We start from the raw sequence: 20,237 nt of genomic DNA, 5'->3' as shown, positions 1-20,237 counted from the left end.
CATAAAGCCCATAAATATATCAGTTTTTCTACAAAATTTCATCTGAATTCCATGAACTCTTAGACCGCTAATCATAGTTTTCATTAGGGCTTTATCAGTAGGTCTTGGTCTTCTAATTTTGGATGGGGGAAACGTTCTCGGTCAGATATTTTAAAACATACTCAGGCAAAGTTGATATAACCTCTTTATATAAAATCAGCTCAAACATTCCAACCATTATAATTTCATCAATACTTATACTTTTACATTTTCTCAATTTAATTGTAACCTGAGTCAGGGTCTTAAGGCTAGTCATTTTTTTTTTTTTTTGTATTTCCTTTTTAATTTGGCCTTTTCATAGGTACCAGTAAAAATTATGATGAGAGCTCTCACAAATTTTTTTTCCTAATTCAGAAGTTTTCCCAATTTAAATGATCCATCGTCTGGCCACATGGACGAGTAGGATCCTAACAGTGACTCATACCAATAAGCTTAACCATGGACGCAAGAGGCATCCCCAAAAGAGATCCAGAAAGTTCACTCCCAAAAACAGTCTAAGAAAGCAAAGGCCTTCATTGCACAGCAAGCAACAAAGGTTGAGACGACAAAGGTCCCTTATGAAAGCAACTGGGACCCCCTCTGACATGCTTCCCTGAGAGCTGACACAGCCAGACAGAGAGTGTGTCCCAGAGCCCCAGCACTCGACTGGCTGCCAAGATGCATGCCAGTACATGCATCCTCCAGATGGCAGAGACCAGAAAGGTCACAAAGCCAAGCTCTCAAGACACAGAATAAGAAAATAGAAAAAAACCTCATCTGATATGCACATTAGCAGTTTTAGCTAAGCCTTGGGTCTCTTGGAACCAGAATAATACCTAGGAGGAAGGCATCGTGGGGTTGGGGATTTTTACAGAGTACCTCGTCATTGCACGGACATTTTTTTGAAGTTGGCAGGGGGACCTGTGTCATCTACCCCGTTCCGTGACCAACTCATCCTTCCATGGGAGACTTCTTGAAATGGTGAGCGCCCTAATGGCTCTTAACTGCTCAACCTGCGCCCACCATATTTGGGGCCTTTTTGGCTTCCAAGATGCCCTCAGCAACAGCTTTCACCTTATGTGCATGTTCCCAGACAACAGGCTTGTAGAGATGCCTGTGTCTTGTGACGAACGACATAAAAAGAAAGAGACAAGGAAAAGTACTATCTCTGGGAGGAAAAGAATCTACAACCAATGAGTACTCAACCAAATCCTAGAGTCGCTGAGTCCAAGAAGCTAGCCTCACCAATATTTTCTCCTGCTAATCTAAATTTAGAAAAGGAAAAAAACCTCACCACTCTTATTTCCATTGGACCCTGTAGGCAGAGATCTGGGAGACTGACGTAGTAAGAACTCTTACTTCCTGCCGGCTCTCGTCAGGGGTCCAGGATCGCTCAGCGGCAGCAGTCCAGGAGTGAGCAGTGTCCAGCCAGCGAAATTTTATCCCATCTAAGTCACCAAACTGTTGGGGAGAAAGAACATTTCCTTTACTCACTCTAGGTCCTTCTAGCTCGGCTATGAATTAAATGACATGAGACAGAATAACAGGAGAAAATTAAACAAAGCTTTATAGCATGCATACATGGGAGAGACCAAGGAAAACTGAGTAACTTGCCAAAATGGTGAAGGTTCTCATCTTAAATCTAAAGCTAAAGACAAAGGAGGATGTTGGAGGTGGGAGTGGTTTGGGGCTTCAGAGGGGAGGAAGGTGCTTCATATGGAGAAGGAAAAGCAAATGTTTGATAAACAGACTTTGATAAGAGTGGGCTTAGCAAGGATCCTCCCAGCCTACTGGATACTCAGAGTTATCTATGGTGATGGCCTGACCTGAAGACAGGCCTTTATTTTAAATTTCTTTTAGCAGGTTGGGGGAAGGTCAAAGTTTCTTTCAGTCTTTTGTTGTTAAAAATAATCAAGGCAAGGCAAAGAGACACATTTTGGGGTGGCCAATTCTGATCCCCCATACAGCCCTCTCAGAATTCCTTAGAGACAGGATAGCCTAGGGCCCAGGACATGCCAGCTCTGGCCCCAGAGAGGAGGAGGGTAGACACATCCTGGTTGGTACCTACTATACTGAGAACCCTTACCAGTGCCATGGGAGGTGCAGGACATCCCATACCACTGCTGTATGACCTCAGGCAGGCAGCTTCCTGCCCTCTCCTGGCCCCTGTTTCCCCAAGTTTCCCGAGGGGAGGTTTACCAGGACAACCTCTAACATTAACAGTAACATCAGCAATAAGTTGGTGAGTTGTATTCACTGAGCTCTTCCTCTGTGCCAGGCGCTCACTGTGCTAAGCAATTTACATGAACCATCTCATATTTTAGAAAATTATTTTTTGTATTGCGCTCACTGTGCTAAGCAATTTACATGAACCATCTCATATTGTAGAAAATTATTTTTTGTATTTTTGACATAATTTTAGACTTATAGAAAAGTTACAAAATAGTATAAAATTTTTTTTAATGCCCTTGCTCTAGATTCCCCACATGTTAACATGTTACTACATTGGTGTTGTCTTTCTCCCTTTGTCTCTCCGCAGGCACACACACAAATGGTAGATTAATGGTATGTATACGGAATTTTTTCTGACTGTTTAAGAGTAGGTTGCAGACATGATGCCCCTTTACTCCTAAATATTTCACTGTGTATTTCTTAAAACAAGGAATTCTCTTATTTATCCAAATACAAGTATGAAAATTAGAAAATTAGCGTTGAACAATATTGTCTAACCTACAGACCTGTTGTTAATTGTCCCAATCATTACTTTTATAGCAAAAGAAAATCTGCATTCAGTTGCCATGTCTTCTTAGTCTCCTTTAATCTGCAATTGTTCCAGAGTCTGTCTATTTCGTGATATTGACATTTTTTGAAGTGTATGGGATTTTTTTTTTTTACCGTTTTTTAATTGAGGGAAAATTCACATAGCATGTCATTCACTATTTTAGATGATACAATTCAGTGGTTTCTAGTACATTCACAATGTTGTACAACCATCGTGACTAGCTAATTCCAGCACATTTCCATCACCCCCAAAAGAAACCAGTATCCATTAGCAGTCAGTTGCAACTCTCCCCTCCCTCCAACCCTTGGCAACCATTAATCTACCATTTGTCTCTACAGATTTGTGCATTCTGGACATTTCATATAAAGCAAATCATACGATATGTGGCCTTTCTCGTCTACCTTCTTTCACTTGGCATACTATTTTCAAAGTTTATCCATGTTGTAGCATGGATCAGTACTTCATTCCTTTCATGGCTGAATAATATCCCATTGTATGGATGTACTGCATTTCGTCTCTCTGCTCATCTATTGATGGACATTTGGACTGTTTCTACTTTTTAGCTGTTATAAATAATGCTGCTAAGAACATTCATGTACACACGTGTTTTCAATTCTCTTGGGTATATACTTTGTCATGTAATTGCTGGGTTGTATGATAACCTTTTCATGAACTGCCAAACCATTTTCCCCAGCAGGTACCATCAGCAAGTACCAGTTTCTCTGCATTCTTACCAACACTTGTTATTTTTTGTTTTTACGGTTATAGCCATCTTAGTGGGTGTGAAGTGGTTTCTCATTGTGGTTTTGATTTGTATTTCCCTGCTGACTAATGATGTTGAGCATCTTTTCATGTGCTTATTGGCCATTTATATATCTTTCTTGGAGAAATGTCTACTCAAATCCTTGGCCCACTTTTGTATTGGGTTATTTGTCTTTTTTTATTATTGACTTGTAAGAGTTCTTTCTGTATAGTCATGTGCTGCATAACGACATTTCGGTCAATGACAGACCGCATATACCATGGTAGTCCCATAAGATTAGTATTATAGCCTAAGTGTGTAGTAGGTTAGACCATCTAGATTTGTGTAAGTTCTCTATGATGTTCACACAATGACAAAATAGCCTAACGATGCATTTCTCAGAACGTATCCCCGTCGTTAAGTGACGTATGACTATATTCTGGGTACTCGATCCTTATTAGATATATGACTCACAAATACTTTCTCCCATTCTGTGGGTTATCTTTTCACTTTCTTGATAGTGGCCTTTTTTTTTTTTTTTTTTTTAGGAAGATTAGCCCTGAGCTAACATCTGCTGCCAATCCTCCTCTTTTTGCTGAGGAAGACTGGCCCTGAGCTAACATCCGTGCCCATCTTCCTCTACTTTATATGTGGGACACCTTCCACAGCATGGCTTGCCAAGTGGTGCCATGTCCGCACCCGGGATACGAACTGGCGAACCCCGGGCCGCCGAAGTGGAAAGTGTAAACTTAACTGCTGTGCTACCAGGCTGGCCCCGATAGTGTCCTTTGATGCACAAAAGTTTTTAATTTTGATGAAGTCCAACTTGTCTATTTTTCCTTTTGTTTCTTGTATGTTGGGTGTCAAAGATTGGGATTTTGCACTCTACTTTTGGGAATGCCCCTCCATTTGGATTTTTCTGAGGTCTCCTTGTGGTTAGTTCAGGTTGTGCACTGCCTCTAGCCGTCTCACACCCTTAGCACGAGGTGTGTTATCCTTGTGCTCACCCCCAGGGTTTGTTAGCTTGCCCAAGCTCAGGTAGCCAGTGAGTGGGTGGCCTGCCTGACTGCAGGGCGTCAGCTCCTGAGAGCAGCGGTCTCTGCCTCTGGGGTTGCTTGTCACCTCTGCTGCTTGCAGGATGGGGTTTCAGGCAGCAGTGGGAGTTGTGACCCTGCCCAGGAGCTGGTGGAAAGGTGGAGCCCCAAGCCTTCCCTCACTGCACCCTGGGCCTGGGGAAACTTCCCTGAGGGCAGCAACAAGGCTGACGCCCACTTGCCGCCCCTTCCCCACAGCTGGGTGTTCCTGTGGAAGAAGGGTTACCAAGACACCGACACCTCCCTGGAGAGCAGCATCGTCACCAAAGTCAAGGGCGTGACCTTCACTAACACCTCGGATCTCGGGGCGCGGCTCTGGGATGTTGCCGACTACGTAATCCCACCCCAGGTCTGAGTCCCACCCAGCACTGGGGCCCAGGCTGGCAGGGCCTGGCTCAGGGTGGGTCACATGGGAAGCTGCTCCAGGACCCAGGGCCCTCCATCCATTGTCTCCCTTGGCCCAGGACAGCTGCCAAGGTTTGCAGGTGGAGTTCCTGCCTAGATCCTTCTCCCCACACCAAACCCCCGCCTTCCCTGCCTGCATTATGAGAGCACTCTGTTCCTAACAAATCTGAGCCTCTTGAGACCCAGTGGGGCTAGAGAACTTCCAGGTCAGTGTGAGTCAGGTGGCTTCCCTTATATTAGCCACTGCCCCAGGAATGGCTCCCTGGCCTATTCACAAGAGGCCTGGGCCAGGGCTGGGGCCACCCCATCTCTGCCCCTTCTCCTCCCAGATCTGGGCTTGGACCCCAGAGGCTGAGGGCAGAATAGGGATCCATGGGTGGGGGCAGTTTGGGGTTGTGGGCCTGGAAGGGACCTATCCAAGGACATGTACTCAGAGACTCTGAGGTCAGTGAGCATATGGGCAGGATCCACCAATGTTGTGGCCCCATTGTCCCCAACACCTATGCAGAGACCCTGCCCCCTGCCAGGCATCCCTGGGAAGGAGGGTCCCCAAAAGGGCAGGAGGAGGTTCCTCAACCCCTTTCTGGTTTCTCAGGGAGAGAACGTCTTCTTCATTGTCACCAACCTGATTGTGACCCCTAACCAGCGGCAGGGAACCTGTGCTGAGGTTTGATTTGACACTGCGAGCTGGGGAGGGTTGCTGGTGGCAGTGGTGGGGTCCACCCCTCTCCTGAAGCAGGGGTTTCTGGGGGATATATGCACCAGTGCACATACCTGCATTGTTTGGGGGAGAAGCAGGGTGGGCGGCCCCAGGCAGGGAAGGGAACCCTGTCCTAACTCCTGGGGTAGGCCCTGGCTCTAAGCTGGGCTTCCTGCAGGGGACTCCCCACCCAGGCGCCTTTCTTTCCTGGCAGAGTGAAAACATCCCTGACGGCCTGTGCTATAAGGACAGCGACTGCCCTCCTGGGGAGCCTGTTGTGGCTGGAAATGGTGAGGCCTGGAGTGGCCAGGGCTGGGGGCAAAAAGGGGCTTGGAGCCTGGAGGCTCCTGGCATTGTCCCCGTCCCACCCTTTCAGGAGTGAAGACTGGCCGCTGCCTGCGGGCTGGGAAAATGCAAAGGGGCACCTGTGAGATCTTCGCCTGGTGCCCAGTGGAGACAAAGTCCAGGCCATCGTGAGTGGCTGTGGCCTTGGGACCCTGAGGGGTTACCCAGTCCTGTCCAGGGGGTCCCAGCCTGACGGTAGAGACAGGTCCACTTGGGATCCTCATTCTGAGGGAGAAGCCAGGACACCCCACAAAGGCCTGGGCACCACCCCAACATGACCAATTTAACTGTCCTTGGCAAAGGCTCTGGGGGACCCAGGGAACAGGCAGGGCTCAGCGCCACCATGGGGCTGGGGAGGCACAGAGTGGGCAGGGGCAAGGCCTCCTGGACAGGCTGTCTATCTTGATTTCCAGGAAGCCACTCCTGGGCAAGGCTGAAGACTTCACTGTTTACATAAAGAACTTCATTCGCTTCCCCAAATTCAACTTCTCCAAGTATGTGGGGCTTGGCTACTGGGGATCCTTGGCTGGCCCTCCTGGTGGCTGTGCATGGGCCCACGTGCATGGTGTACATGTGACAGTGTCTGTGCATGAACCACTGGTGATGCTGGGGCCCCCTTCCCCCTGCGGGGGGTGAGGTGGAGCTCTGTTTTTTTCTTGTAGTAGGATGTTAGTGGGAGAAGTAGTCAGGACTCGAGTAGGGGCAAAAGTCAGGGATTCAGGCTGGGCCGGGTGAGGGGCCCAGTGTCTCCTGGGTCAGGCTAGTTTCCAGCCCAGGAACAGCAAGTCTCACCTTCATTTCACTGGCTGTTCACGGCCTCCACCCAGGACCAATGTGCTGGACACCGAAGACAGATCTTACCTGAAGTTCTGTCAATTTGACCCCAAGAACCTCTACTGCCCCATCTTCCGAGTGGGGTCCTTGGTCAGCTGGGCGGGGAGCAACTTCCAGGACATAGCCCTGCAGGTGGGTGGCATGCACTCAGGGAGCCCTCCCTGGAGGCTGGAGGGCTCTGGGCCTGGGCTCTGCAATGAGGAGAGAGTGCATCGGGGGGCCTGGGGGTGGGGTTGCCCTGCAAAGTGACTGCCCCAGGAACTCACTGTCTTCAGAATTAGCTGTAATGACATTGTATGTCAATTATACTTCAATTAAAAAGAAAAAGTGTAAAACTCAAACAAAAAAGAATTTGCTGTGACACACAGCCGACTGCGGGCACTCGGCATGGGGCACACTGGGCACCTGCTCTTTGGTTCTTAGTCCTTGGGTGTCAGCTGAAGCTGAGCCGAGAGGAGCCTCGCTGGCCCCTCTGGCTCGTGTGTGAGACGCCCGTCCAGTTGTAGGCGCTCACCCTGGGAGGTCCCTGCTCTCTGGAGGCGTGGAGCAGGAGGAAGCCGGGGCTGAGGCATTGGCAATGCTTTTCTCAGCCACTCCAGAGGAGGGGCTTAGAAGCCTGGACCCTCCCCCTTCCTCCTGGAAGGATGGTCCAGCCGTTGACCCCTTGCCCGAGCACTGCCCCCATCTTGTCCAGCTCTCCATGAAGAGCTGGTCTGTGACTTCTATCCATCTCCGGAAAGTTCTGTGCACTGATTCTTGTCTCTTTTTCATCAAGGGTGGTGTGATAGGAATTCAGATTGAATGGGACTGTGATCTTGATAAAGCTCCCTCCGAATGCAATCCTCGCTATCATTTTAGCCGTCTGGACAACCGATTTTCAGAAAAATCTGTCTCTTCTGGGTACAATTTCAGGTAAATGGGGCTAAGCCTGCTGCCTTATAACCCTGTCCACGCTGTGTCCTTTCCTGGGTGCCAGTGCCCTTCCTGGGGCTGGGAATCAGAGTGGGAGGTATGGGGAGGGACCGCTGAGGGGAGCAGGGGGCAGCAGCGGGGGCTGTGTCTAGGAGAGGAGAGAAGCGTGTCATCGCCCTTGGCTCACCATGCAGCTGGGGCCTGGCTTCTCAGCTGGGTCAGCTCCATTGATGCCAGCGTGTGGGAAAGCCCTTGCCTCTTGGGGAATGTCTGGCAAGGATTTCAAGGATGTGGATGAATCCTTAGCATAATGTCAGCAAGAGGGTGTGCAACCTCTGCTGGGGCTGCTGAGGGCCAGGGTCCACAGAATGCTTATAAATCTCCAAAGCAGCCGAGTTCTGTGTTGCCAAACGGTGAATGCCCAGCTAGGCTGAGGTCTCCCCTGGGCCGGATCTCCCCCAGGTTTGCCAAATACTACCGAGATACAGAGGGGGTGCAGTTCCGAACTCTGATGAAAGCCTATGGGATCCGCTTTGATGTGATGGTGAATGGCAAGGTGTGTGGGGTGGGTCTCCCATTCTGAGGCTGGGTAGGTCTGGGGCGGGGCATGTTGGGAGTGGCCCTGGGCTGGCTCTGGGTGGAGTCCCTGGGGATCCTGCTGTCCACCATTCCTGGGTCACCCCACCTTGTCTCTCTCTGCCCCAGGCAGGGAAGTTCAGCATCATCCCCACGATCATCAACGTGGGCTCTGGGGTGGCGCTCATGGGTGCTGTGAGTACCTCTCCCTCCCGCCCTTTACCCTCTGAGCACTGGTGGTGGGGAGGGGACACTGCCTTTGTGGGGCTGTCTCCATGCCCCAGAAAGAACAAGAGCTGGCAAGGTCAGCATGGACGTGGGTAAAGAGGGCTTTCTGGGACTTCACCCCTGCCAGCGGCCTGTGACTACCTGAGTTTCTCTTTCCACAGCCAGAGAAGCATTTGCCTGTAGCTCTGGAGTTGGGAGTGGGGCTAGGAGTTCTCTGGGATCTTGAGTCAGACCCTGAACTTCTTAAGCCTCATCTCCACTTCTGCTAAAAAGAGGCTGGAGCTGGCGATATACGGGGTTTTCAACCATGGTCATGTTGACATTTTGATAATTCCTTTTTCTCTGGGGCCGTCCTGTGCATTGTAGGATGTTTAGCAGCATTCCCACTAGCAGCATCTACCCACTAGATGCTGGGAGTGCCTTCTTCCACAGTTGTGACAATGAAAAATATCTCCCGACATCATCAAATGTCCCCCAGGGGGGGAATTACCCCCTGTTGAGAATCACGGGGCTAAAAAGATGACGCGGGGAAGTCAGGCTGTAGTCCCTCCTCAGATGTGTCCTTTAGCTGGGTCCAGAGGGGCCACTGGAGGGGAAGGAGTGGCGGAGGGCAGGGAAAGCTTTCCTCCGAATCTGTCATGTCTCTTTGTTCTTCTGAAAGTGTTTTAAAGACATGAGAGTCGACAGTGAGTGGCTCGGCCTATCCCAACAAACCTCTTGCCAGGGTTTCCAGCAGCCTCTTGCCTCCTTTCTCCGCCCAGGAGGCCACAACAGGTCCCTTGGAGGCTTCTGGCAGGTCCTAGGATTGACTTTACTGAGACCAGGAACACTGTCCTGTAACGGGATGCAGAGAGGCGTGCTCCTGAGAGGTGGCCCACGGATGAAAGTGAGCCCCGCAGGATTCCTCCTCACTGCAGACCTCCTCACATGTCTGTTTGCATGTGGAACTTTCTGAGTGAGGGGCCACCTTCCGTCATCACTTCCTTATGATGGGGGTCAATCAGAACGCAGGCGCATCTGGGGGGCATACCTGTGAAATTAAGGTAACGGGAAAAGGGTGTAGCGGTTGGGTGGGGGTGGGAGGAGTGTTCTCTGGGAACAAGGAATTGATAAGTAACATTTTTGGTATCTGGGGGAAAAAAAGAGGTGTGCAGATCCCAGGGTCAGAGAATCAAGGTCACCTGCGGGCTTAGCCATCAGCCCCTTCCCACCCCATGCCACTCATTCAGGAACCGCCCTCCCGCCACTCTGTGCCATGGGTGGTGTCGCCCTCTGGTGGAGGAGACGGACATTTGCACAAGCTGCTCCATGAAGCGCGTGTGTTCAGGTGTCAGTGGGTCTCAGCTGGCTTAGCTCAGGCCTCATCTGTCCTTGACCACCCCTGTCGTGTCCTTGTTGTCAGATCCCCTCCAGTCTCTCTCTCACGCTGACTACCAGAGGGCTCTTTCTAAAATGCCACGATTGTGTGTCCTGCCCCTATTCAAAGCCATTAGTGCCTCCCCTGGGGTATTAGGGCCAGTGCCTTGGAGACACTCTAGGAAGCTTTACAGGCTGGTCCCCATCCACCTCTCCAGAAGTCTCTTTAGCTCTTCCCCCACAGGGCTGTGGAATTCCCAGGCACAAGAGGCTTGTTCCTACCTCTGCAATGCCCTTCCTGAACTTCTTTTTTTGTTTGCCTTGTATAAACTCCTATTCAGCCCTCAAGACTCAGCCTAGATGTCCCTCCCCATGCTAAGTAAAGTCCCGTCTTGTCTCTGCTCCCCCGCTCCTCTCCTTGTCATAGGACCTGTCACTTTGTGTCATAATTTACATGTTTGTCTCCTGCACCAGAAGGAGAGTCCCTCAAGGTCTCCTTGTCTTAAACCTCCCTGCACCCCAGTGGCGAGTGCTCAGCAAACATTTGTTGAAGACGTGATTCAATGGGGTTAGGAGAGTGTGGGGGATCAGATGGACTCCAGGGGAACCTTGGCTCCACCGTGGTCCAGCTCTGTGGCCTTGGACAAAGGTTCCTCTTTCTGAGCCCAGTGTCCCCATCTATGAAGTGGGGACAATGCCCCCTCAGAGGCTGCTGCCAGATCACACAGGATGCATCTCGTGTCAGGCGGCTGGCGGCTGTCTGGAGGTCTGGGATTCTGAGTCAGGGAACCCGACTCTTTTGCAGGGGGCTTTCTTCTGTGACCTGGTGCTCATCTACCTCATCAAAAAGAGCAACTTTTACCGCAACAAGAAGTATGAGGAAGCCAGGTGAGTTGTGCTTCCTCCCACTCCGCCCCCGCCCCCTACCCGAATCTTTACCCTGCTTTGATGTTGCGTTTGGGTTGTGCAGGCAGGGCTGAGCCCAGGGAGCTCCCCTGGGAGGGCCTGGGAAGGTGGAATGTTCTGACACGTGCTTTACAGAACTGCATCCCGCCACAGTGCAGCTGGCAGAAGAAAAGGCCGCCACGGGCCATGGGCAGGAGACCCGGTCTCCAGGCCCGGCTCTGCTGCTGTCTCCCAGGCACCTTTGGACAAGTCCTAGGTCTCCCTGGGCCTCAGTTTCTCTCTCTGCAAAACGAGAGAGTTGGTTTACATATAGTGCCTCCCAGCACTTATGTTTTAGGATTCTTGGACTTGGTGGTTCCTAGTGGGCTGGGGCTGAGGGAAGATGGAGTAGGAAGGGAAGGAAGAAATGGACTTTTTTTCCCACCATGGGGGCCTACTTCCAGGCTCTCTGGGGCTGTGGGTTTGGTAGGGGATGTGTGTTCAGAGTGGCAGAATGCATATGAGTGGGATATCCTGATGTCTGCGGGTGGACGGGAAGGGGACAGGGGCTCTGGCCCAGCCCTTGTAGGAGGCTTTCTGGAGGAGGTGGGATCAGAATGAGTTGCAGATGGTGGGCTCCGAACAGGCACCTGGCACTCCCTCAGCCACACTGCAGCCTAGGACAGTGGGGGGAGGGTCCGCCTGCGTCATTGGCCTGGACTGAACCCCAGCCCTGGTTCTTAGGCTGAGCCCTAAGCCCTGAGCCCGGTCTCAGACTGAGCCCTGACCGCACCTGCCAGCTGACTGAGCTGGAGGAGGAGGAGGGCGCCCCCTGCAGGGCTAGTGGCTCTCAGGGCCCGGCCCGCCAGTGCTGGGGGAGCATCCAGCTCCGCAGGCCAGGGTTAATGATCGTGTCCTGCCCAGGGAGCTAGGGGTCTGTCTCCAGCCGGTGGAGTCCTCGCGGCAGGGTGGGGCCCCGGAGACTGAGGACGCGGCGGGGCCAGGGCTGCCAGAGCTGCCAGAGGCGCAGGACGGAGGCGGCAGCCCGAAGGAGAATGGCTGTGTGTGCCGGCAGCTCCTGGAGCCCGCCAGGTGAGGGGCTGCTCAGCAGAGGGCTGAGAATGGTCCTACAGAGATGGCACAGCCGGCTGCTGTGCTCCCTGCTCTGGGGTGGCCTGGCTACGAGACAGGATGGCCAGGACCCAGGAGAGCCCATCCAAGTTGGACTCTGCAGGGAGGGGGAATGTGGGGTTGCCTTAGCCCCCCATGGTCCCCATTAGCTCCTCAGTACCCCTAAGTAAACTGCAAACCACTCTGCTTGCTGTGCTATCCCGGCGTTTGGACAATAACTGACTATCTTTCACTCAGGCTTACTCTCTGCCCTGCACTACGCTGAGCTCTCTGTATATGTGATCTCACTTCAACAACTTACTGAGGTGGACACTAATAGTGCCTATTCTACCAATGAGGCACAGAAAGGTTAATAAGTAACTTGCTCAAGTCACACAGCTAACAAATGGTGGAGCTGGGATTTGAACCCAGGCAGCGTGTCCCTAGAATCCAGCTCTTCTCCATCAGGTTATTCCCTCTTCTCAAGCCTCCCATCCCCCACCCCATGCCAGATGACTTCCCTAAGCCCTTCTTCCGTGTGGAAATTCTGGAGCTGCCCTGGCCTCAGGAGGGTGGCGGCTGTGCTGACAGGCGGCCCACAGGCTGCCTTTCCCTGGCCGCTTCTGCAGACATGACAGCCTGTGCTGGGAGGGTGCCCTGGGCTGAGTCAGCAGGCCGGCTTTTAGGCCTGCTCTGCTTCGGCCTCGCTGTGTGCCCTTCAACGGATGCCCTCTTTCTGGGCGTTTTCCTTTTTCTTTCCCAGTGGGGGCTGGACACAGGGGTCCCTCCTGCTCAGTCAGACTAGGGTTCTGTGACTCTCCTCTTGTTTAATCACGTCCCAGAGTTCACTGGCCTGGAGTGGACTTTCCTCTGGTCTCCAGCTTTCATTCTTTGCTGACTTGGGGATTGGCAGCCTCCAGCTGGGAGCTGGGCCTGGGCAGGGGAGGAGTGAGAAATGGACTGGGATGGAGAGGAAAGGCAAAGAATGGAGAGGAGAGAGGAAAGAAAGACGAGAGCTGGGGCTGCAGCAGTGGGGGCAAGGAAGCAGTGGAGGCTGGGGATCTGTTTGCAGGGGTAGGCCCGGCACCCAGCAGCTCCCCACATGCTCCCTGAGCTGTCACTTCCTGAGCTCTTTAGCCTGCGAGAGGGAAGAATGGCCACCCTGCTGGTCTTGGCGCAGCCTTGCCTGTTGCTGTGGGAGGCTCAGGGTGCCACCGTGGTGGCTGCTGCTGCTCATGGCTGGGGCAGCTCCAGAGGCCCGTGCATCTTCATGTGTCTGGGCTGCCACCCCGGACTCTGACAGACTGCCCCTCTCTGCGAATGCTCTGGCTGCCTGCGGGGCTGCCAGAGAGGCTGCTGCGGGTGGACTCTGCCTTTACCGAGGCGTCCCTGTCCACAGGGTTCCCAACCATCCTCTGTACCTCTCTGTGCCCCCACCCACCCACACACAGGTCTGGCCATCTGGGGAATGGAAAGGTGAATGTGGAGCAGCCACAGAACCTGCAGACAGTGGAGGCGTAGCCAGAGGTGTTGGCTGAGCGCAGATTTGGCGAAGACCTTGGAGGCAGAACCGCCTGCAGCTCTGAACTGGGAAGAGTCGTCGTTGTGTCTGCATGGGACGGGGCTTCCAGGCACAGCCATCTCTCCTGCACTTTGGGATCTTGCTACAAGCTTTTTGTTGTGTGTGTAGGGAGGGGAGCCCCCCAGTGGCTAGAAGGCTCAGATCTAGAAGAGGAGGCCCTTGGAGAGGGAAGGGCGGCCGGTTTCACTTTTTCTGAGACTCCAATTGGACATTGATGCATTCATACATGCAGTAAACATTTTTTGCTGTGGGCTGGACCCTATCCAAGAGATGCTTAAATGAGACGCTGACCTGGCCTTCAGGGAGGGGAGCACATTGTAATTCCCTCAAGAGCCGAGACGTCACTGCCAGGCTCAGCCACTCCGGCCTTCCTCCAGCCTCTTGCTGAGACCTTCACAAATGCCTCTAGAGAATGATGGCTCCTCAGAGGAAGACCTTAGCCAACATCCAAGGGGACATTTGGCTTTGCCCCAGGGATCAAATTTAAAGGTGGCAACCAGGAAAGGACTGGACCCATCAGGAGGCAGCTGGCCCTTGAGGGGAGAGGGAGCCTCCGAGAGCTTCTAGGTAAGAGGGGAAGGGGAGGCAGGAGGCCTCTGCTCCAGTCTGACCGCCCGGCCTCGGGAACCTCTGGGCATAGCGTCTCGTCCAGGTGGGCGATCATCTGCCTGTGTGGTTTGGCTCTTGCTGTTCTGTGGGGCTGGGTGTCCCTGCCCGGCTTCCCTCCCTCTCTCCTCAAAGGCTGGGTCTGAAGAGCTAATGAGACAATGGGTGGTGCTCACTCAGCAGGTGGAAACAGTTGTTGTTAGGGAGGCCCTCAGCCCTCAGCCCCGCCCCTTCTTTCCCACCCAGACCCTGCAGAACTCTGCTGCTTCCTTCCCTTAGTGGCTGTAGAGCCTTGCTACTCAAAGTATGGTCCGTAAACCAGTAGCATGGGCATCACCTGGGAGCTTGATAGAAATGCAGTCTCCAGCCCCTCCCTCATCCTCCTAAATCAGAATCTGCATTTCAACAAGATTCCCAGGTGATCTGTGTGTACGTTAAAGTTTGAGGAGCACTCGTTGAGATCTGCAAAGCCTGGTTCTGAGCGAGGAAATGGCCAGCTTTGGTGGTGGTGCCCATTTCTAGGTCAGACTTACAGGCATTCTACCTTGAGACCGAGGGGATCCCAGCCCTGGGGAAGTGGCATTATGCTTAATTTGTTTAAATTAAAATATTCTGACTAGATAATACTTATATGATTCAAAATTTAAAAGGTACAAAAGAATAGACAGTGAAAAGCTCCCCTCCCACCCCTGTTCCCCAAGGCAACTTGTGTTACCAATTCCAGGAGGCTCCCTTGTTTTGCTGAGAATCCACTTGATTACTTGCGCCCTCACTCAGCAAATGAGCTTTTCCTGAGGCCTGCAGTGTCAGTCTCCTCTATCAGAAAGGAACTCAATGGAATATGCTTAAATACTGGGCTGGGGATCTGGCTAGCTCACCTCTTCCTCTCCCAATGTCTGAGGAGCCTGTGTGTAAACCCAAGGGGAGGAACCTAGAACTCATCACTCACTGCTGTCTGACCCACTTGGCAGCAAAGGCCCGCAGTGCTGCCTCTGGCCTAGCAAGCCCCACTGCTCCCACACACGAGGGAACGTCCTCTCTGAAGGGCTCTCTCTGGGCCTCGCTCGAGTCAGAGAAGCCTGGTTCCCCTCTGTACACAGAGGAGGCGGTAAGCATCTTTCCACTGGGGACTTTGGAGAAGGTCAGAAGGGGCCTGAAAGAGGGTCTCCGGTGAGGCTTTGCCACTGGGGCAGAGGGGAATGGTCCTCAGAACAGGAACCCTTCTAGAGGAAGCAGCTCCCTCACCTTGGGCTGCCTGGTAACCTGTCAACAAGCCCACCCACCCTCTGAATAGAAAAATCCGGGTGATCCACTGTGGTGTTTCACTTCTTCACTAATGCAAACCCTTGGGTTTGATAATCTGGCATGTTCCTTTTATGTTTGGGAGGAAGTAAAAAGGGCAGGGGTTGTGGCTGCTGAGGGGTTGGGCTGTTTTTGGAATTGCTTTGCAGCAGCCATATAACTTGGCCATATAACCTGGGGACAGTCGTACTATTTATTTTATACTGGAATGAAAATGTCTTCCTATAGTATTCATTCAGTAAATACTTATTGAGTACCTGTTGTGTCAGGTGTGGGACTGAATGCTGGTGACACAGTGGCGAGCAACACAGAAACAGCCCCTGCCCGAGTGCTTACAGTCTTTGTTAGCAGTGCCCTCGAGTCGACTCTGACTCCTAGCGCCCCCGTGTGCAGGAGAGCGGAACCCTGCCTGGTCTTTCTGTGCCATGCTCTCACCTTCCGGTGCTGTCAGACTATGCTCTGCTGCTAGTCATAGGGTCTTCATGGCCAGTTGTTTGGGAAGTGGGTAGCCAGGTCTTCCTTCCCAATCTGTCTAGTCTGGAATCTCTGCTAAAACCTGTCCACTATGAGTGACCCAGCTGGTATCTGAAACACCGCCGAGTGCCGAATCTTAACCACTAGACCACCAGGGCCGGCTGCTTACAGTCTAGGGGGCCGAATCTTCATCAGGGGTCATGCATGTAGTCACAGACTCAAGTGAGTTCTCAATGAGTAGCCAGAGGTTTCCCCAAGGAACTGACATCTGAAAGATTAGTAGCAGTCTAACTAGGTGATGGGGAAGCATTCCAGGTAAGGGAACCGCATGTGTAAAAGAAATGCCTTGATGTGAGCAGGAGCAACATAGGAACTGGATTGAGACCGTATGACTGGAGCCAGTTTTCTTGTCATCAACTTGCTTTAATTTTAAGAGTTGCCCCATTAGGCCCTACTGCCATAAAGGACTTACTCAACCTAATTGTTTTCTTCAAGTCCAACAAAGCCTTCCAGGTGGCCTCCATACTACACGTCAGGGGCCCACATTACCGCTTCTGGATAGTGTTGCACACTGCCAAAGTTTCCTTGCTTTTGCACAGCTCCCCCACTTTTTTGGGGATAGTTTTGGTACATAATTGGGAGGCTCACTAATCTTATAGAAACTAGTTTTGTAATGGGAAGAAGTGGGCACTTGAGCTCCTTTCAAACTTGGGAAAGCCCCTTTCTGTCAGGGTGGCCGATGCCTCATCAGGAAGATGTGTGTGCCAGCCTCTCAAGAGCTTCTTTCCATGCTGACGTTCAGGATCATGAATTGTCTATGTGTATGTTCAGGCCCTGGCCTAAAGCCATCTACTTGGTATTTTCCTAACGACTGAGTTATTCCATGTCTTGGGAGTACTCTGATGCTGGCCCATGTGAAGTTTGTAAATTGGGTGCTATCAATGTGATACCACAGGACCAGCCATGAAAAAGCAAAGTGCCCTCTTCTGATAAAGGGGTCATCAGGACTGACTAGTCACGGCTGCCTTTTGTGCCCGCCGCACATCAGTTCTTCCTTCTCAGTGGTTGGCTGCCCTACTGGGGGACCAGTCATAAAGGAGGATTGTGACTTCCTCCAGGTGTCTCTAAGGACTACAGTGCCCTGGAGAGTCGTAAATCACCCCACTTGGAATGGCATCTTGCATGTCTGGAAAAGGGCTCCATTTGGCTCCAACCCACCCCCTTCCACCCAAGTGATGCAACTTCACTTCCTCGAGCATACTCTCCAGCGAACGCAAGAACGCTCTCTCTCCAAAGGATGCACCTTTCTTCCAGCTGCTTGTTTCCCCTTAAGCCAGTACACAGAATTAAAGGGGGAAGATGGCAAACATTTTCTGGGACCTGTCCAATATATGTATTCTTTGACATTTTTATTTGGTTATAAAACAATAAAAGGTGTAAACTTTAAAAGTGTCCTGATTTTTTTTCCCTTCATGTCTTCATGGGCACCCCATGTTTTAGATGAAAATGTAAGGAGAAAGTGAGACCAAAAGAGGCAGACACAGAAACAATTAGTGAACAGTATATTACATTCCTTATTTTGCAAAGGAATTCAAATAAAAGTAAGGAAACTCTTTAAGTGAGGAAACATTAAAGACTAGGAGGGCACTGATAAAACTGGTACTTTTCCTTCAATGAGTGTAATCTGGATTCGAGTTTTAATCTTCTGCTCCAGGAGCTTATTAAATTCCCTCATAATGATATGGATGTGAAGATATTTATTGCAGTATTTTTTATAATAGTGAACACTTCAAACAAACTTACTGCCTAAAAATAGAGGAATGGTTAAGTACATCAGCTCCCTTATGCCCCCATTCTGCTACCCCTCCCCGTCCCCCGCTTAGGACCTGCAGTAAGGTCTGCTTCCTCCTTACCCTGCATCAGGAATGAACCCTCCCTTCCCACTCAGAGAAGGCCCCGAGAGAGGACTGGGGGAGGTTGGGAGAGTGGAGGAGTGTGCAAACCATGAAAGTGAGCATCTTCAGTGGCAGTCAGAGAAAGGGCTCAGAGGAGGTCATTGGGAGAGGGAGGCAAAGTTGTGGCCTGAGCTGCTGCTTGGCCTCATGTGCAAACATGTGGTCCAGAATCTAAAATGGGATTCAGGAGGCCTGGGTCGCAGACCCATTTCTGTTGCTGGCCATGTGCCACCTACTGTCTGTAAAAGAAGACTTGGATTCAAGCTCTCAGATCCAAAAATCCAAATCTGATCACATCACTTCTAAAATTCTAAAGGCTTCCCCCAATTGCTCTTATGATCAAGGCCAAATTCCTCACTCTGGCCTTCCATGATCTGGTCCAGGTCCACCCCATGGCCTCTTCTCTAACTCTGCAGATACAAGCCAAACTCCTTCCTGCCCAATGGCCCTCATGCATCTGCTTTCTTGCAAGTACCCCCTTCTCCACACTTTAGTTGGTTGTTATTTAACCTTTGGGTCTCAGATGTAACATTATTTCCTCAAAGAAGCCTTTCTTGACCCCTCCCCCCCAACCTTGGCTGGGTTTGGGGCTCCTATGTACTCCCTTCATAGCACTTTACCATCATTTAAATATTTGTGAAATTAGGTAATCCTGGTCTTCCCAGTTAGACTATAGATTCCATAAGCAACATGTTCATTACCATAACTCTAATACCATATTTATTTTTCAATTAAATGTATGCATTTTATTCTAAGATAACCCTCCTGACAATAAGGGATCGTGGATTAGCATATAGACAGAAGCATTTACACTCCAGACAAGCCCAAAGTTTAGCTTAAACATCCAGTCTGCTGAATCTAAACAAAGTCTAGAAAAGAGCTTAAATTAATGTTCTTAACAGAAACAAGAGCTGGCTGTGATTAGGTGAAATGGAACCAAAATGACACCATTCACACCTGAAAGCAGCGGTTAGGGGGAGGGAAGGCCGGGCTCTGAAAAGGTCCGCAGCCAACACAGCAAGAGCAATTAAGTGAACTGTTTCTGAATCCTGGCTCTGCCTCTTCCTAGCTGTGCCTCCTATGGAAGAGGTAGTGAACCTCTCTGGGTCTCAGGTTCATCAATGGGGGATAATAATCACATCTACTCCACAAGGATATTGCTAGAATTCAATGAGATAATGGGTGTAAAAGGTATAAGGCACAATGCCTGGCGTATAGGGAACACTTAACTGTTATTAGTCCTTAGGATGTCAATCAATAATTAAGTTCTCTTTTTATTTAGGCCCTGGTGCACCCTCTCTGGATGACCTGTGTGTAAATGCGAGGAAATTCCAGAAGGCCAAGGCTCAGTCCCAGCTCTCCAGGAGTCAAAACTAGGCGATTCTGCACCCATGGCAGACAGCGGGAATGCGTTAAGGTAGGAAAAAACTCCACAAGGTGTCTGACGCTTCCTTTAATCTGAAGAGTATTACAGGCGCTTCGTCTTCAGATATAAATTATTTATAACGTTACAGAACAAGCAGCGAATTCAACAATTTAAAAACTAAGTGTACCCGGTGTTAATTTCTGGCAACAGTCCTCCCAATCTGGTTTTTTAAAAAAGTCATCCCGCGCCCCTTTCAGTAGACGTGCACCATGCCATAGAGGAAAGTCCAGAACAGGACGTAGGTGAAGAGGCCTCCGATGAGACCGCCTGTAAAGAGAGGTCTTCGCGACTTAAAATATTTGTTCCACCTCCTTCCCGCCTTAAGAATTAAGAGCAGAGAGAGCAGGACGGAGGCGAGCAGGTAGAAGATGAAGCCGTAGAGGCCGGTGAGGCCGAGGATGCCGGCCGTCGCCCCCGACAGCGCGGACACCGAGGTCCGGCAGTAATCCAGGACGGCCGCGTTGCCCCGCACCGCCGCCTCGCTGATGAACGGCGGCCCTTCCCGCTTGGCCACCACAGCGGCCATCGCACCCGCCGGGGCTCAGCCTCTGCCTTCTCGTGAAACGATGCGGAGCTGCGGAGGAAACCAAGTTACCAGCAGCGCCCAGAGCTCGGCGGGTTGGCTCCACGCCGCCCCTCCCCGGGGGGCTTCCGAGACCTCGCACCGCTCCCGGGTCTCCGGCCTTCAGGAGACGGTGCGAAGGCTGAGGGCTCGGCCAGCCGGGAGGGCGGCGGCCCATCGCACTCCCCGCCCAGCCTAGCCCGCTTACCTGGAACACGGCGGCGCACACAGGCACTTGGCCCTCCCTCAGACGGCCACGGGTAGAGATTCCAGCGGCGCCATCTTGCGCTATAGGCTGCTGGGAGGGTCCAGGCTGCGCATGCGCCAAGACCTCGTGCCCGCG

The 20,237-nt window shown here is 51.5% G+C and overlaps 2 protein-coding genes, 1 long non-coding RNA gene and 1 other non-coding gene across 16 annotated transcripts in view; 2 read left to right on the top strand and 2 right to left on the bottom strand.

Annotated features, from left to right (window-relative positions):
* Nucleotides 1-1,479, bottom strand: part of LOC111775718 (uncharacterized) — a 7,035-nt gene extending 5,556 nt beyond the window's left edge. The window contains exon 1 of the long non-coding RNA XR_002811658.2: nucleotides 1,313-1,479. This is a non-coding gene — a long non-coding RNA (uncharacterized lncRNA). The remainder of the gene's footprint in view (nucleotides 1-1,312) is intronic.
* The window catches only part of P2RX5 (purinergic receptor P2X 5), a 26,514-nt gene extending 7,166 nt beyond the window's left edge, over nucleotides 1-19,348 (top strand). Inside the window, exons 2-14 of one of the 13 annotated variants that reach the window (XR_002811657.2) lie at nucleotides 4,835-4,985; nucleotides 5,637-5,708; nucleotides 5,956-6,031; nucleotides 6,118-6,214; nucleotides 6,500-6,580; nucleotides 6,914-7,052; nucleotides 7,696-7,832; nucleotides 8,295-8,388; nucleotides 8,538-8,603; nucleotides 10,798-10,880; nucleotides 11,802-11,969; nucleotides 13,439-14,136; nucleotides 19,189-19,323. Coding sequence is in view for 9 of the 13 variants with exons in the window: in XM_070226452.1 (XP_070082553.1) it covers nucleotides 4,835-4,985; nucleotides 5,637-5,708; nucleotides 5,956-6,031; nucleotides 6,118-6,214; nucleotides 6,500-6,580; nucleotides 6,914-7,052; nucleotides 7,696-7,832; nucleotides 8,295-8,388; nucleotides 8,538-8,603; nucleotides 10,798-10,880; nucleotides 11,802-11,969; nucleotides 13,439-13,508 (1,234 nt within the window). In the remaining 4 variants the exon portion in view is untranslated. Of the gene's footprint in view, nucleotides 1-4,834; nucleotides 4,986-5,636; nucleotides 5,709-5,955; nucleotides 6,032-6,117; nucleotides 6,215-6,499; nucleotides 6,581-6,913; nucleotides 7,053-7,695; nucleotides 7,833-8,294; nucleotides 8,389-8,537; nucleotides 8,604-10,797; nucleotides 10,881-11,801; nucleotides 11,970-13,438; nucleotides 17,401-19,188 lie in introns of those variants that run through there. The other 12 variants (XR_011423059.1, XR_011423057.1, XM_070226452.1 and 9 more) reach the window with 12 other exon arrangements.
* On the top strand, nucleotides 15,255-15,389 carry MIR9110 (microRNA mir-9110). Its single transcript, NR_128139.1, has one exon. It is a non-coding gene; the product is annotated as a microRNA mir-9110 (primary transcript).
* Nucleotides 19,345-20,237, bottom strand: EMC6 (ER membrane protein complex subunit 6). Its single transcript, XM_001504725.7, has 2 exons — nucleotides 20,103-20,237; nucleotides 19,345-19,906 (listed from the first exon to the last, which is right to left on the bottom strand). Exon 2 carries the CDS (start codon nucleotides 19,856-19,858, stop codon nucleotides 19,526-19,528), a length of 333 nt encoding a protein of 110 aa, XP_001504775.1. The 5' UTR covers nucleotides 19,859-19,906; nucleotides 20,103-20,237; the 3' UTR covers nucleotides 19,345-19,525.

The sequence above is a fragment of the Equus caballus genome, chromosome 11, assembly GCF_041296265.1.
Source record: "Equus caballus isolate H_3958 breed thoroughbred chromosome 11, TB-T2T, whole genome shotgun sequence".
Lineage (NCBI taxonomy): Eukaryota > Metazoa > Chordata > Mammalia > Perissodactyla > Equidae > Equus > Equus caballus.
This window is presented reverse-complemented; position numbering and strand designations above follow the sequence as displayed.